This window comes from Corapipo altera, unplaced genomic scaffold, assembly GCF_003945725.1.
Source record: "Corapipo altera isolate COAL_440 unplaced genomic scaffold, ASM394572v1 23b, whole genome shotgun sequence".
NCBI lineage: Eukaryota > Metazoa > Chordata > Aves > Passeriformes > Pipridae > Corapipo > Corapipo altera.
In genome coordinates this window covers 16,431,310-16,448,399 of record NW_020884885.1, presented here as the reverse complement: position 1 = coordinate 16,448,399, position 17,090 = coordinate 16,431,310, and the positions used below count along the sequence as shown (strand labels likewise).

The 17,090-nt window shown below is 39.8% G+C and overlaps 1 protein-coding gene across 5 annotated transcripts in view; it reads left to right on the top strand.

The window, feature by feature from the left end:
* The first annotated feature begins 49 nt into the window (after positions 1 to 49).
* CHID1 (chitinase domain containing 1) overlaps positions 50 to 17,090 on the top strand; it is a 105,230-nt gene continuing 88,189 nt past the window's right edge. The window contains exons 1-8 of one of the 5 annotated variants that reach the window (XM_027642479.1): positions 50 to 300; positions 2,954 to 3,026; positions 6,757 to 6,899; positions 8,086 to 8,235; positions 9,509 to 9,641; positions 10,539 to 10,583; positions 11,875 to 11,981; positions 13,340 to 13,401. In XM_027642479.1, the coding sequence (XP_027498280.1) occupies positions 6,774 to 6,899; positions 8,086 to 8,235; positions 9,509 to 9,641; positions 10,539 to 10,583; positions 11,875 to 11,981; positions 13,340 to 13,401 (623 nt within the window). In that variant the 5' untranslated portion in view covers positions 50 to 300; positions 2,954 to 3,026; positions 6,757 to 6,773. Of the gene's footprint in view, positions 301 to 2,953; positions 3,027 to 4,149; positions 4,199 to 4,314; positions 4,496 to 5,929; positions 6,003 to 6,732; positions 6,900 to 8,085; positions 8,236 to 9,508; positions 9,642 to 10,538; positions 10,584 to 11,874; positions 11,982 to 13,339; positions 13,402 to 17,090 lie in introns of those variants that run through there. The other 4 variants (XM_027642481.1, XM_027642480.1, XM_027642478.1 and 1 more) reach the window with 4 other exon arrangements.

Below are 17,090 nucleotides of genomic sequence, written 5' to 3'. Positions count from 1 at the left end.
CAAGTCACCGCACGCCGGGGCAAATGGGCCCGGGTCGAGGCGAGGGGCCGCTAGGTCCGTGTGGGAACCCACTGTGCGCTCCGGGATCGGGAACAGCCCGATCCCTTCCGCTCCCCGTGCCCCTAACGGCCGACAAGTTTGATCATTTTTGAAGGTGAAATATCGAGCTTCACAGTTCCCTCAGAGGATGTAAGAGCTGAGGGGAAGGAGAGGGACGGCAGATCAGGAGACAGGAAAATTTCGCTAAGCTTTGAGCAGGCTGTTAATCTACGATCTTATTGCAAAAATATGGAGAGCAAGGTACGAACTCTGAATGGTGCCATCCGTAAGAACATGCTTTCCACAAGGTGAACCCTGGGAGGCCGTGCCTTGGTCCTGCTGCTCCATAGGGACCCCAGAACTGTACATGGGATCTGTTTCATGTACCCTGTATGGTCTCTCTGAACACTGACCAGCCCAGGAGCTGCTGTGTGCGGCTCCATTCTTAGTCACATAGCCCCTGTGAGCCTGCCATCAATAGCGTGAGTGCTGCAGCTGCTCTGTGTTACACAGCAATGTACACCCTCTGGCTCCCTGGGCCCGCAGACTGCAAACCCAGGGCCACGTGTTTCTCCTGAAGGCTGCGAACATGCAGAGCAACACAGTCCCACGCTACATCTACTCCTGAGACTGAAAACATTTCAAGGTTAAACTGTCTTAAACATGCCGAAGAGGTAGGACTGCGCAGAGCATTTAATCACATCAGCCAAAAATAGATTCAAATGGTGTCAAAACTGGCCTAGTCTGCCTACCCAAAAGTATGGTGGGAGCTTCAGCTGTAACACAAGTGATTAGTATGCTTAGTGGAAAATAACGACCTTAGAATCATGGGGTTTAAGGCTACTGGAGACCTAGTAGTCATTTAATCTCTTTTCCAGTATACTTCAAGCCATTCATTTCACCTGTTCTTTCCCCCCCTACCCCTCTAATTGAACCCAATATCTAGCTTTTAGCTACAGTCTATCTTCCAGAAAGGCACTTAGTCTTGCTGGTACAATCAAACTCACTGTTTCCCTGGATAGTTTGTTTCCATGGTTAATCCTTGTTTAAGAGCTTGCATCTTCTTTAGACTCATCAAGCTCCAGTGCTTTTAAGTTAGTGATACGTTTTTCTGTCATAGAGAAAGAACTACCCTCTCTGGCTGTACACCTCAGTTAGGTCACCTCGCAAGTGTCTGCTGTTCATGTTTTCAGGATGCCTTGTTACACGAGTGTTTTTTAGGTGTGTGTCTATTAGAAAGACAAGATGACAGTATGTGGTAGTCATGCAGATATCCCTTTGTCCCTGGATCCATTTTGTAGACCAAGTGCAAGTACAGGCAGTCATGCACAACTAGTCTATTATTCTCTACAGATTCTCTGTAGGCTTACATGAAGAAAGCTTTCCTTTTTTACAGCTTTACAAGTAGATTTTTTTGTTTATATATAATTTGCATATACCTTTAAACATCAAAATTTCATATGTCACTATATGAAGTTTTTTCTGTAATCAGAAAAAAAAAAAAAGTCTTTTTTGAGGTATCCAAAATGTTGAACTAACGTCTACTCTTAAGAGCACAGTGACACCTAAAGGCTGGCCTATTGGTCCTGTCTGGCTGTGTTCCAATCAATACTGCAACTGCAAGTCATGCAGGTGCATACACTTCAACTGCCTTCTCAGTGGTGGCTTAAATACTGACAGTGAATAGCTGTGGCAGTACCAAGCTAAGTATGAACTGCAAATGGTTCTTGAGAACAGGGCAAATAGTCAAGTGGTTAACACATATGGACATCTCTAATTCTGTAACTATACAGCTAAATGTTTCATTTGAAGGAGCTCAGTGTGCAGTACACATACTCTGATTATTTTATATCAATATCCTTTGACTGACTTTTGAGGCTTCACTATATTCATCCTTGCTCCCTGTCTTTTTTCCTCAACAATGGCTTATGCAATTAGGACAAATGTGTAGCCATATGTCTGCCCTTATTGTGTCATAACTGAGAACTTATTAGTCTATTTCAGATAGTTTTGGTAGGGACAAGATACAAATTTTATGTGAATAAGTAGATAGCTAGAGGCAACAGAGCCTGTAATGGTCTCTAGATGCATCCTGATTGAAAGAAACATTGTAATGTGAGCTCAGCTGTTACCCAGCTCAGAGTTCACACTAGGAACAGCCTTCTGCAAACACATCGAGTTTGTAATTCTGAAAAACATTTTGGTTTGAGTCTAACATGTATAAAACACCAGTCTGTGTAAAAACAGATGTTTCGCCCATCTGACAATGCTTTAATTTTTTAAGAGATTTCTAATTACTGTAAAATCAGCATTAAAGAGGAAATAGTGTTAAGAAACATTTTCCTATTACACAAAATGTTTTGTATCACATCTGTATGCCAGCAAATCCACAGTGTCTGTCCCTTCTTTTCCATTTCACATGGAAGTTGCTTTATTAACTTTTCAGAATTTCACTGTGGTTTGGTACAAAGACTTGAATAATTGCACTGACCTTCATAAAACTATTACTACTCAACTGAATGTATCCAGTTGTGGGAACTACAAAAAAGGAATTGTTCCTTTTCCTTTGTTACTTCTGTCAGATTTGTACCATCAGTTATTGTTTTCTTCTGCTCCTCATGATCATTCCAGCCATTACTGGAAGCAAAAAGAACTAAGTGGAAAACAGAATCGGTGGCTCCTCCATGTGTACACTCAGTTCTGTTTCTGCACTTGTCATCTAACATTCATTATCCATTAACAGAGAGCACAATACCTTCTGCCATGCCAGAGTACCAGATGTGCTGCTTCCAACATTAAAACCCACAAAGTTAGGATAATACCATTATCATGAAACTCAAAATTTCCAGAAATTTTTGATGGATCTGGTTCACTGGCTAGACTTCTGTTCAGAGGAATAATATTTTTTTTTCAGTGCTAAAGAATGTTCATGAAGATCTTCGTTACACAGGAAGGAATGAAAGAAGAGGGCACAGCAGCAGAATAAGGTAACTATACAGTTCAGCTTCTAGGAGGTCTCACCAAGAAAGAAAGCAGGCCACAGGAAGGTCTCTTTTGGGAAGCACACTGCCAGGATATGCTGGGCATGACTGCATCATGACATAACACATCCTTTTATTATCAAGTCTTTTGATATGGTATTTAGTTTCTGCAAGCAGCCTGTGAAATAACAGGGTTACAACAAAACTTGGGCTGCAGTAAAAATAGCAGTAGCACAGCCATATTGCATGCAAAAACACAAACTGTAGAAGGTCAAAACAGGAGAAAATAAAAATCTCAATTTAAAACATAATCTTTTATTTTTGAACCTGTTAAGAGCCATCTGGGATTTGGCTCCTCCTCTCTGCACACCAAGAGTTAGCAGTGTTGCTTGCAGACTCTCTGCAGCCCTGTCTATACAATCATTTTGCCTCCAGGCCAGTGTGTGTATTTTAGCCAAGCTCCCGATTTACCTACACTATTTCACAGATTCACAGAAACAATTACGTTGGAAAAGATCTCTGAGATCACCGAGTCCAACCTATGGCCTAACACTATCATGTCAATTTGACCATGGCATTAAGCGTCACAGCCAGTCTTTCCTTGAACACCTCCAGAAACAATGACTCTACCAGCTCCCTGGGCAGCCCATTCCAACATCTAATCATCCTTTCTGTGAAGAGATTCCTCCTAATGTCCAGTTTCAATCTGGTGCAGCTTGAGGCTGTGTCCTCTTGTCCTGTCACTTGGTTGCCTGGGAGAAGAGGCCGCCCCCCGCCTGGCTACAACCTCCTGTCAGGTAGTTGTAGAGAGAGATAAGGTCGCCTTAGCCTCCTCTTCTCCAGGCTAAACCTGGAGCTGTAGCTATTTACTACAGCTTGGGCTAAACCAGGAGGCTCTTCACGGGAATTCACTGTTAGACCATGACTATTTTCTTTCTTGGGGTACTGATGACCCCCAAGCGACCGCACCCCTGCACGAGACGGGACAGCCCAACAAACGGCTCTGCCCCAGGGGCTCAGTCGGGATATGGCGTCGCTCCCGAGGCTCCCGGCCCGCCCGAAGCGCCAGCCTGGAGCCAGAGTCGGCGCCGCTCCCTCCGCCCGCCCCGCCATGTTGGCGCGGCCCCGAGCCGGCGGGGCGGTGCCGCCCGCCCGCACTTCCGCGGCGGCGGCGGGCGGTACGTGATGTCCGCGGGCCGGGCGGGCAGGGCCGGGCGGCGCGGCCGCGCTCCGGCGGCGTGGGGGCCCTCGGCATTGCCGCAGGCGGCTGGGGGGAGACACGGCACCGGGGGCGGCCAGCGCAGCCCCACCGGGTCTCAGCTCGGGGGAGGCCGCGGCGGGGCCGGCGCTGCCATAGCGGGCGTGCAGGTGCCGGGGGAGCTTTGGTGTCTCAAGATTCAGACGAGTGGGGGAGACAATTCTGACCGTCAAAGTAGAGCTATCTTACAAGAGGAAAGGGTTTAATGTTTACACAGGTTAGAAACGGATTTATTCTCGCTCTTCACTCCCCGCTATAGCTTTTATTGATTTCATTTAAAAACGCATCATCAGCATGCCTCCTGGTCTTTCCTTAGGAAGTGGTGCAGGCTCCTTCTGCAGCTTTAATAAGAATCTATTAACTCAGTACAGTGCCAGCCTCCAAGTTTATTTAGTTTCTTTGGTTGCTTATTTTGGATAGCCTAAATCTATGACAGCTTTTCTCCCTTTTAAAAATAAAGATGCATTTAAAATAGCTGACTAAAAGTATATTACCTCAGGTGGAGACTGGGGTTAAATGACATTTGTGACCTGGCTAAAAGAGACACCTGAGATTCAGATCAGTTTGTCAAAAGATGTTTTAAACTTTAAATTGTCGATAGTACCAGTTGAACAAGGACACAGGTAGTCTTCAATTCTGGTTGTATTTTGCAGTGATGAAGGAGATAAACAAGAATGCCAAGCAAATACAGTTTTACTGAGATTAGTTCAAGAAGAGTTTAAAAATGGTGGTGAATTTGCAGAAGAAAAACTTGATGAGGATTTAGTTTTGTAGAGCTTGCAAAATTCATGCTTATGGTTTCCATAAAGCACATTTGACTAATTCATCTTCATGTATTAGAAGGATGCTGTCTACTTAAATTTCACTAAACTGATGTTGTTAAAGAACAAATTATTAAAATAAGTTTCCAACCAAGAGTCAGAAACCGTTTTGTGACAGGCTCAGTGCCTTCTATAAATTTGGAGTGGATGTTGTGTTGACAATAGTTGGCAGATGGATACGATCATGTCAAGGAAATGAGCACATTTTGATGTCTAATTGGAGTTCAGTAATAGTTTTTTAAACTTCAGCTCTTCAGCTGTTAGACATTATCTTCTTTTCAGGGAAGCGGATGCAGTTGCTAATTGTTTTTGAAAGTGAAATCAGACACCTCCAAATCAATATATACGAGCTTCTGGAAGAATTGATATCCTGTCCAAATAGTTAAGACTTGTATTGACTATTCAGGATCTCAATTGTTCTTCCCTGAAGTAGTTTATAGATCTTGCCAAGCTAGGTGGAACAGAGGAGATGATATCAAGAGCAACGTGGTTTTCTGATTTTTTAGGATGTGAAAAACAAGGAGGTTGCCAGTGACCTTGAAGTCAAAGTAGAGGCATAACACCTTGATTATTAATAATAGTGAATTTCAAACTGTATAGCAATTTGGCTCTCACCCTGCCCTCTGGATCCAAGAAATGTTAGGAGGCTTTCTGCTTTTATTTTGCAGTCTTTACAAGACTTGATTAAAGCCTTCAAATAATTTTGTACTTGAGGTTTTTGATACTTTGTGTTCTTTGGTGATAGTGACATTGGTTTTTTTTCAAGCACTTCTGCTGCCATCATTCTTCTGCTTTGTTCCCTAATTATGTATTCCTTGCTTTTCCTGCAGAATCTCTAACTCCTACAATAAATACCTCTACTTTTTAAAACCTCACTGCTGAGCCAGAGATATCCAAATGCAAGTAAGTTTATTGGGTTGTTGATCTCATCCCTACATTATCCCTGCTATTTCATTAATTACATTTGCACTGGACCTTTAAGGTTCCTTCTACTACAGTGGTCTTTTAGAATGTTCAATCTGCTGTTATGGGATTCCTCACGTGTTGTTTTGTACAGAAACAAAATACTCAAACTTTGAGCAGCACTTCTTATCAGTGTGAACAGGACAAGTATTGTAAATATGACTTGTAGAAATGAGCTTGTAAGTCTTTAAAGTGAGTGGTAGAGTAACAGAGGAAGCAAGATAATTTTTTAAGTGTAACAAAACCTCAGAAAATTGTGAAAAACATAACCTTTTTTCTTGTCCATCAGGATCTCATAATTACGAGAAGCAGCCAGATACATATCTAGAGCCACTGGTTTATTATGCATGAAAGCTACTGCCAGTTTGATACTTAGGACTTCCACAATTAGTAACAGATTGCTTTTCATTCTGTTATTTTACTTCTTTTGCCCTGTTTTCCCTAATGCTTAGTATTTTTTCTCTGTTTTCTTCTTATTCAGTGCTGGGAATTAGGCCGGAAAACCAGTGCTACATATGAATGGGGAGAGGTTGAAAAACAAGCTCTGGCTGTATTTGCTTTTTTTTTTTTTTTTTTTTTGTAAAGTCTTTCCTCTTAGAGAAATAAGGTGTGATAGATAAATAGCACAGAACAGAACTGTTCTCTACTAATTCTCATTTCCTTTTCTCAGAGATTTGAACCTTTATGTTTTCAGGGAAAGAGAAACTTGACATGTGGAAAAAGACCATGAGGCTTCTCTGTACTTCACTTTCTCTTACCATGATTTGCTGGCTATCTGAAGGTACCTTGTCAAAAACAGATGCAAAGAAAGGTGCTACAAAAAAACTGGAAGAAAAGGTAAGAGAAATAACAGAAATGCTTCTCTTACCTAACATGCACAGTGAACTAACTGAACTTTGGTAAATGGACTCTACTTCTGTGAGAACAGTGTTAATGCATTTCCACTGAAGCTTGTGCTCACAAATAAGACTCTTTGAAACCGTCCTTTTCTTCAGCTTTTTTAAGTGTCACAAATGGTTCACTCCTTAAACCAGTATGATGTAGACTTCTGGAGCTCTATCCTCCATGCAAGCTGCAGAAGCAGGAAGTTTTTGTCCCTTCAGGAAACACTTCCATCCCTTTGGAAGGTGGGATGGGGAACAGTAATTTGGGCCAAGAGCACTAGATCATTTACAAGTGGAATGGAGCCTTGCCAGTGGGAAGGCTGTATCCTGTTAGAAGAGTTTGAAGAACCTTCTAACCAGCAACTCCTTTGCAGGCAGAAGTTATTCAGACTCCCCCAGTAATCAATGCAAGCAGAGACAACATGCTGAAGTCTCTCTTCAGTTGCTGAGCATGTTATTGTTTCCTATTGTTATGGATATACATCTCTCATTGTTTGTGTTACTTGCTTGCTCAAGACTTACCATGAGGAAAATCTAGTCTGCAGTAGTGAGGATAATACAAAGAGTTAAGACAGGTCATATCTCTAAATTCCTTATGCTGAATCAATGGGTGGTTATTGTGTACTCAGCATGCACAGCTTATTAGAATGTGTTCCCACTCTTTTTATCTGCTAAAACTATTTGTACTGGCTTAGTTGAAGTATCTTCCCTAAGGAAAGGTGTTTAAAACCTTGACCTTCAGTAGCTACAATGCAGCATTCTCAGACTAAAACATAACAAGTTTAAAAGTTGTCTTCGAATTCTTGGTTAAGAAGTCCTAACCTTTTTTTATTATTTTAGGGGTAACATGGCAGAAAGCATCGGCCAAAGAGTCATGAATGATGTTCTTTAATCTTATCTTGTCTTGATTTTTTTTTTGTGTTTATATGCTTTTTGCCTTCCAAACAAACTAAGTTTACTGAGGATGACAAATCATTTCTGAGGACTTGAATGTTTCAGTTTTAAATCAAACTGCTCTGCATTCTTTTAAATGGAGTGCTCAGAGTTTAATGAAGTGATTTGTTATTTTGTTGTGTTTAAAGTGTGTTGCCATTGAAAGTGGTTATTTCATCTAACTGATAATTGTCTTCTCTTCACAGATGCTGCATTCTGATAAAAATGTACAGGACCGGGGACTGATAGTTGTGGATCCAAAAGCAAAGGATATAATACGGGAACATAGAAGTTATTGCTCCAAGAAGATGAAGGAAAGACATTTCTCAGGAGATGTTCTGGGATATATTACTCCTGTAAGTTGATACAACAAATAAAATTCATGCTTTGAATGGGTATGCAGCAGATTGTGTTATCCTGCAAGCTTGCATCCCTGCTTTAGAAGCATTTTTATAATAATGAGAACTGCTGGTCAAACACAGTCAAATAGCCAGTGGATTATTTGAGAGCTGGCTTGGGGTTCCAGTGGTCTCAAACCCTTGTTCTCTCATCTGTCTCTTGGAGGATGTCTAGATCATGTTGTTTTTCTTCTCGCTGTTGTTGAGGAATACTCTCAGTGTGCAGCTGCAGTGTGAGCTGCAGGTTGTGCCTTGGGTGGGAGGAAATGGTGGCAGCTCTTGCTGACCCTTTGCATCACGAAGAGCACGGGGACTTGTGGCACCCAGGTGACCAGGCACTCAAATGCAGCAGGAGTTGATGACTCAGCAGGAAGGCCCCAGACTGTCATGGGCATAGACTGTGGGGGTACAAAATCCTGGGGATTCCTTTTTTGGGGATCCTGTCCTAATAAAATTGCTTTAAGGATCCAGACATCTGAGTCTCTGCTGTGGGAAGCTCAGGGCTGAGCTGGTAGGGGAACTGGTCTGACTGTGAGTGTGGGGTGTGCAGGGAGACAAGATGGGACCTGTCAGTCACTGGAACTGCCTGATGTGAAGGGGCCTCAGTCTCAGGAGTGAAAGTCTGAGGTGGTGGGAGTGTGACTCCTAGAGTGACTCCTGGATGGTCAGACAGCAAAGTTTCCTTAAGACTAGTTGTAACAGTGATGATAGTATTCTCTTGTTGCTGATGAACCAGGTGAAGTTGTAGTGAAATCAGAACAAGAGGGCTACTAAGTGTCTTCACTCTGCAGCTGTCATCTTGAACCTTCTAAATCAACAGCTAACAATTATATGCTGCTATGGAACTGATCTCCTTTGCTATCCTGTCTTACTATTATTCAAAACATTCTTTCTTGAATAATAAATGTTTCATCCTTTTGTTTAGAAGGATGGTTTTCACTTGTTTCAGTCTTACACTACTTAAATTCAAAACTGTGTTGGAGCCTACATTCAAATTTCTGTAGTTAAGAATTAGCACAATTTGCACAATTTGTCTTTCATGTAGCTACCAGAGTTTCCAGAGTACTTCCTTTTTTAAGGAAAAATAATATCCCAGAAGGTTTCTTCAAATGAACAAATAGGAATCTAGCAGATGATTACATTTGTGTTAAAGAGTTTATATTGGTCAAAAGTAAAGTGTATATCTTGCTTCTGAGTCTCTCACTTTTTTTTTCCTCACTTGTTTTTCAAGTGGAACAACCATGGCTATGACATTGCTAAAATATTTGGGAACAAATTTACACTAATCTCACCAGTTTGGTTACAAGTGAAAAGGAAAGGGAAGGAAATGTTCCAGTTCACTGGGCTCCATGATGCTGATAAAGGTATTATTTTCTTTTCCTTTGAATATGAATTGCAGTATTGTTGCAGAATACGTGGTTTTTGCTGGCTCTGCCTCATGGTGAAGTTCTTTCATCCATTACATTTCTCTGGGAGTTTTTTTCAGAGTGAACTTCTTTCTGTCCCCATCTGCTACCACAATCTCGTTCCCAAGTGGGAAGATTGGCTTTTCCACCAGGCTACAAAGTCCCTCTTAAAAAATGGAAGGGACAAAGAGTCTGTATGGGTAGAAATAGTCTTTGGTGTTTGCACTGTGCAGTTGTTTACCTGTTGTGAGTTTTGGTTGTTTTTTTTTCTTTGCAAAAAAACTTTAGGTGAATTTATTTTGGAAATGGAAGCTAAATTTAATTTGAAGAGAATTTTTTCCTTCATTATCAAGAAACTGGCAGCAAGTTCAAATTTCAGCTAGAATGTACTAGATTATGGTTTTGAACTTGATTGAATGTGGAATTTCATTTGAAACAGCTATGATTCTTACCATGTTGGTGCCTACTAACAAATTCATCCTAGTCAATTACTGCCAAGAGGAGTGGATGGGACATTTTAAAGTACCATCAGAAAAAAACCCAAAACATTGCTCCCAAGTGATGCTTGGTGACTCCAAAAGTGTTGTTCTGAGAAGGCAATAAAGTAGTTTCCATAGTGAGGCAGAACTAAGCAGCAGGGAGGGGCTGGGCAGGGACTATTGTAAGACTGTAGTAAAGCTGTGGTGCAGGTTAATAGCTTTAAATTCTGGTTTTGTCTGTTGATTGTGAACTATTAGTCAGTGTCAGAAATATACGTATAATGAATCTCTGCTACTTTATTTGAAGAATGCTTGAAAATATATCATCATTGTCATTTGTATTTTAAGAGTTGTCTTAATTAATGCTGTTTGACAGGCTGGATGAAAGATGTCAGGAAAACCTCCAAAAACATCAAAATAGGTGAGCCTCTGTTTTGTGTTTATTTACTTGCTTTCTTACCTTCTTTAACTGCCAGCAGAGCAAAGGAAGGCTTTGTTCCAGGTGTGTATGGGAGAAAGGGAGGTTACCTTTGCACAGTCTGAGAAGAAAAATAAAGCAGATAACTATAGATAGTTAGGTAACTGAAGTGTTGACCTTCTTGGTGCCTTAATGTTTTGCCTTAACCTCTTGTCTCTGGATAAGTCTTGGTTCACAAGGTCCTCACTGGAGGCATACGTTGTATGCCTCCCCTGAGGAAAGCGGTCTTCAGACTTGTTGCTCAGGGTTCTGTGTAGTTAAAAAGAAAAAAAAAAATCAAAATCTGAATCAATCAGACTTTCCTGCATGATAGTAGAAAAGTCCTGCTTCGTCTCTTCTCCCCTTGAAGCTGGGAATTCATGGGATGTACTACAGTGTGTGTCTAGGGAAAATAGCAAACATCGCTATATTCTACTGTGCCAGACTTCTTACTTTTGTCTATAGCAAGAATTCTGTGGAAATGTGAAACACTTGTTGATTCAGAAGGGAGTATGAAGTTTGAAATGCATTAGAAAAATTGAATGCTCAGTCAGATATTTTAAAGTACTTCAGCTACCAGAGTACAAAGCCTTTGAAATCTCTCTATACCCTTCTAAAATACTGTTTTACATCCTTGGTAGGTAGAAAGGGCTTAGAAATAGCTCCATAAGAGTTGTTGGCTTTTCCGGTGGGCATAATTTTTGACTCTTCCAACAACAATTTTCCTGACTGTCTAAGTTTTTAATGTTTTGTGTTTTTAGAAAAAGAAATTGTATGAGCTCAAGTGCCTACTTTTCCCAGAATTAAAAATTTGCCATAGGGCCTTGAGATGAGTAGAAGAGTGAAGTTATACAGGGTTGAGTACAAAAGAGTAAATTAGAGGTGAACTTTTTTACCTCGTTATTGTGGTAGAAGAGATACACAACTTACAGATTGCTGTCTAATATTGGTGCTTTACTTGGGGCCCTAAGTGGTTGTTCAGTTAAGGTAGTTCAATCAAGTGAAGGTATCTTTTCTTAAAACTTGCATAAGTGTCACCTTTAACTAAACTTAAAATGAAGAAGAATGTTCTACAATGTCAATTTATCTGTGCTGCTGAAGATGGTCAGAGTGAAAGAGCAATGATCTTAGTCATGGGATATGATGTTTACTGGTATCTCTGCTTCTATCTGCTGTATTCTGTTTCTGCTTAATTTTTCCAGTGTATTCAATAAATTCTTAATTTTCACTACTGATTGATGGCTTTGCTTGATAGTGCCTCGAATTTTGTTTGATGGCTGGACTTATCAGGACTTTGAGAGTGTTTTTGGCAGTGAAGATGAGATAGAGGAGCTTTCCAAGAACATGGTTCTGCTAGCCAAGGTGAAAAGACTTTTTATGATACTTATAAAATAGTGTGTGATGATATTTGATTCCTTTTGTAATGGATGTTGTCTCATTTCTAGTGATTTTATATTCTACAAAATAAAATTCTGCTCAAAACAATAATAAGGTGGGATTCTTAATAGTGTGTTCTAGTATGTGTCCAATTCCTGTAAATATGAAGTGTAGCATATTTAAGTGCAGTTAAGTACAAGTCTAACATGAGATTACGTAACCCTGATCAAGATAACTTTGTTCAGTTATTATTGACAGCTGCAATGGTGACCTTTGCCTGCTATAAATTGCCTTCTTTTACATTTCTATTAAAAATGTAATTATTAAGCAGGGGCTAAACTGCTTAGTGGCATTTTCTGATAGCAGAAAAAGGATCATGGGTGCAATGAATGCTGTTTTTCTGTACAGGAGTGCACTCAGGCCCAGTGGCTAAGGAGCCACTTCTGATATCAAGAATAACTCCCTGGATGTCTGTTATTGAACAGTTTTGCTCAGGTCTGATAAACCAGTTTCCTCAAAATATCAAGAGGCTGGGGAGAGGAGGACGAATTCTTTAAGGAATGGTTACTGTTTGCTAAGGTTTTCTGGGCAGTCCCTTACCTAATGGCTTTAGGGCTATGCATGTGTAGGACTAGACAAGTTGCACCCAAAAGATGTTCAGCTTTGGTGATTGATTCATGACAACCTACCTGATTAGTGCCAGAATAAGATTTCTCACTTGCTACATGATGTAAAGAAATCTTACTGTGTTCTGAGGAAGACGAATGTAGAGCTAAACTGAGTAGTTTCTTAAAATTTGTGACCAGTACATCAATTTTAGGTTCTCAATAACAGTTGACCTCTTAAGGAGGTCAAGTCAAGTACAACAGTATCCTTGATCATACTTAGCATAAATTATCACCAATGAGATTAATTGTGGGAAATATTTGGAATCATGTCTATCCCGAATTAGCATTTACATCTTTAGGCTTAAGAGCTAATGAGGTTTTTTCCCCAATATACAAGTAAATGTGCATCAAACGATTTGCTTAACAACCAATTGTTTCATTAATGCCTGAATTTTCTCAGTCCAATTTTGGTTTATTCTGTAAGAGTAGAACTCACAGATAACTAATAGAGATTTTCAACTTTTGCATATTTGTTAAATGATTTGTGCTTCTGTTGGAGTTCTTCATGAAGTTAAAGGTGAAGCTGGTGTAAGAATACAAAACATGTTCAATCTGTTAATAATACAAGAAAAACTACAGAACTGTGTGCTTTGATAGTGTATTATCATCTCCGACAGAAGCATAATGAAAAGCATGGTTATTAACTGTATATTGTTGTCAAATCTCTTTATTTAGAATGAAAATTTTGATGGTTTTGTAGTTGAAGTTTGGAGTCAGCTGGGAAATCAAAAGCAAACGTGAGTATGAGTCTCTAGGATGCAATTCTTAAAAATCTTTCAAAGCATCTTTTTAATTTGTCCACGTTGGATTGAATTTGTCTTTATAAATAAACACACTTCATTCTAGAACAACTAAAGATTCTTCTGCTTATCTTAGAAAGAAATAGAAGAGTTCACTCTATATGAACTCAAGGATTACGTAATAAACTTCATAATGGGCTTAGCAGCCCACATTAGCCTTTCATGTTTGAGTTTTGCGTGCTGTTACTGTTGTACTGGGGTGAAGAGGGTGCCTCAGTTACACACACACATGTTGCCACTGGCCTTATCGTACCATTGGCTGGTTTGGGTTACTGGGTTACTTTATAGAGATCTTTTAGACATCCTGAAGCTAAAAACAAAATCCCCAACCTGAAGTAATTCTAGGGAGAAACTGCTTCCAGTTCCTGCAAGCACAGTGTATTTTAAACTTTGGAGTAGTTGATCTACCTTTTGGTAGCTCTGCTATGAAGTTGCAGTGAGTCTGCATTTATTGTATCTGCTAAAACTGGAGGGCTTCTGTATATTAAACTTTTTCCTGACATATTCTAGTCTGTTTTGCTTGAGCAAAAGCCCCTTGACTGTTTTAACAACTTGAACAGAGTCAAGGTAAGGCAAGCTACATACTTCTGCTTTGTAAGGAAAAGGCAGAATATGAAATGAATGATTCAGTGCAGCAATCTGAAGATTTTGTGTTAGTTTCTGAGGAAATTTAGGCATCCATTTCCCTAAAGCACAGTATTTTTACCAGATCCCTCTTGCCTAAATGTCTGGGGGAAAGTAGCTTAAAGTAGCTGCACAGAATGCAGACTTCATTGTGGAAGATTTCAGCTTTCAAATATGGTTACTTTGTTATCCTGTGTAGGGCAAATGTTGCTGACTGACGGCATATAAATTAGAGATCTGAGTGTTGTTAACAGTCCTACCTTACACTTGGGAACAAAAAATTGTAACTGCAGAATCTTTGTAGCTTTGTCGGGACTCCACCAATTGCACTAGGATGAGTAATCCTTAAACTAGATGCTTTTGTTCATAATTAGGTAATTTGCCAGGTTGTTCCTAAGAGCTGATCCCTATAATGAGCTCTGAACCTATTGCAGTATCTTAATAAGACAGACAAGAAGGTGATTTAAGCAGTTAGTAACTGCCAGCCAGAAGCTGGGAGCAGTGGTCATTTTATCTACTGTGCTTACTGTATTTCAGTAAAATTGATGCTTTTCCTGTTAGTTAACTTAACACAGATGTAACACAGACTATATAACTGTAATTTTAAGACTCAGTGAAGATCACTTTAAGCACAGTGGTATGAAAGTGCTGTATCTCAAATGACACACAGAAGTAAAACATACTTTTCTGTTAGCTCCAGGGTGAGTTTATTTGTGGCATGGTAAAAATGTTGCTCTCTGCCAAGAGTAATGCTTATCTAAAACAGTGTTGCTTGTCCCACCTTGTGTGATAAAAACTGTACTAGAGGAGGTGTTACTGTTGAGTTGCTTTAGCCTTCAGTACCTGAGTGTTATTTAGGTGAAGCACCACTTACATATTCACTGTCTGTCTGTTATTGATAGGAAGGATTGGAAAGTATTTTCCATAACTTCAGAGGAGAGGGTTTTTCTCATACAGTAGAATGGTAACTGCATCCTTTACGCTGAGGCAGTAATGTTTGATCTTATGTGGCCACCTGTGAACAGCACTTTAGGATTATCCTAAGATAAAATGGGTAAGATTGTTTGGCACAAAAACATAAATAGAAACGGAAGGTAGGAGCTGCAAATTTTCCTCCATTTCAAGACCAGTTGTGATTTAAATGATTCATTGTTAACTCCTCTGTGGGTTTTTCCTCCCTTTATTTCCACTTTACTAGAAATGGTTAGAGTGTTTAAGTTGCACAATGCCTTAGGTTGGGCTGGCCTCCTCGGAGAGGGATTCTGAATAAGGCTAATGTAGACAGAAAGCTGAAGGTAGGCTCGTCTGTGCAGTAGCAGCTGTTTTATAAAAGTAGGAGAATCGCATCATTACATGGAAATTTTGTCTCATGATGCTTCTAAGTTATGGGACCAGTGTCTTTATTTTGAGATTGTCTGTTTGCCTGTCACTTGCTTTAAAATTGGACAGCTTGGCTATCCAGTGGCCCAGACGTTTTCCTATCAATGTTGTTTGGAGTGAACAGCTGCTTTGAACAGCTCTTAAGGGGAAAAATTAAGTGAATTTAGCACCTTGGCAAGTCTGTATTTTTATTTCACACTGAGTGCTGTTACTTTGTGATCTGTTAATTTTCTTTTGAGTAGCAGAGCAGAGTTATTTCTGATAAACGGGTAAGCATGGATGGTCTTTTGCTTCCATTGTTGCTGTCGAAAGAGTTGCAGCAGCCCAATGCCCCCTTTATCCACAGAGTGGCAGTATTGTAACGTGAGTCATGCCTGATCTTCCTTCTGGTTGTGTCTGGAAAGTGACAAACATCAACAGTAAAGCACGTTCTTAAGCTTGGAAGGCTGGGAGTTAGTTGACAGGTAGGTGTCAGCACAGAGATAAAGCCTAATCCTTTGGAAATGTGAAGTGTTCATAGAAAAGTATTTGTGTATGCTCCAAATAAAGCATCTGTCTTAACTGTTAGGTACAGTGTAGGCTTTCGTGATTCAGATCCTTCAAGGTCAAACACCTGAAAGTAGCTTAACCTACTTCTGGGTAAAGGCAAACAGATAGTTTGCCTTCAAATTACTTTCAGAGTAGTCTGACAATATAAGAAGATCTTCCTGGCTAATATAGTTTATTCATATTATTTAAAGTGAACATGTTTTAGCTTAAAAATAAAAGAAAAAATCAGATTATTTTTTTCCCTGAAATACAAGGAATAGTCTCACATAAGCAATTAGCAACAGGTTATTGAAACTCAACATAGGTGCATAAAATAGATGGGGATATGCTGCAGCTTCCAACTTGCCTTACAAAATGTTAGAGCCATAGTGTGGATCTAAGGGAAAATATTTCACAGGGAATCATTATGGTGTTCATTTTTCAAAACCTAAAGTAAGTGGATATCTAGCTATAAAATTAATAAAATGGCACTCAATATATTTCATATATCTTTTTGAAGGGAAAGCTATGGAAATTATTCCTGTCATGTTTTTAACAGTGTTATGGAGAAAGTCTGTGATCCTGTCCAATGCACTGCCTTAGTGGTGCAGGAACATTTAATATAGTACAAGTTTCTTTATCCCTGTCTGTATCTTTAAAATTACTAGAGAGGTGGATTTGCTCATGGAACTTTTGTGCCTGATAAGGTGTTTCAGCTACTGAATGAGTATCCACTCATGTGACAATGTGCAGTGAGACTTTTTAGCACAATGCATCTCAAAGCAGGTGAGTCTGAAAATTAGTGTTCTAACTCACTAATAAATTGGGTTATGATTTAAATCCTACTTCATGTATCAGAAAGGTGGATTAATTGAAGCTGAAGCTCTCTGCTCAATAGACCTCAGGCTGAGCAAGTGTCTCCATGAGATACCTTTTTCAGTAGCTGAACCTGAATATTGGATGGACATCTTCATAACACATGCTCTCCCTGTTGTCTTGATGTTGGGGCTTGAAACACTGAATTCCCTAAAGACTTTTTGACAATTAAATTCTGTCAGTATCTTCATGTAACAAGGTAACAGTGTTAGCTCTTC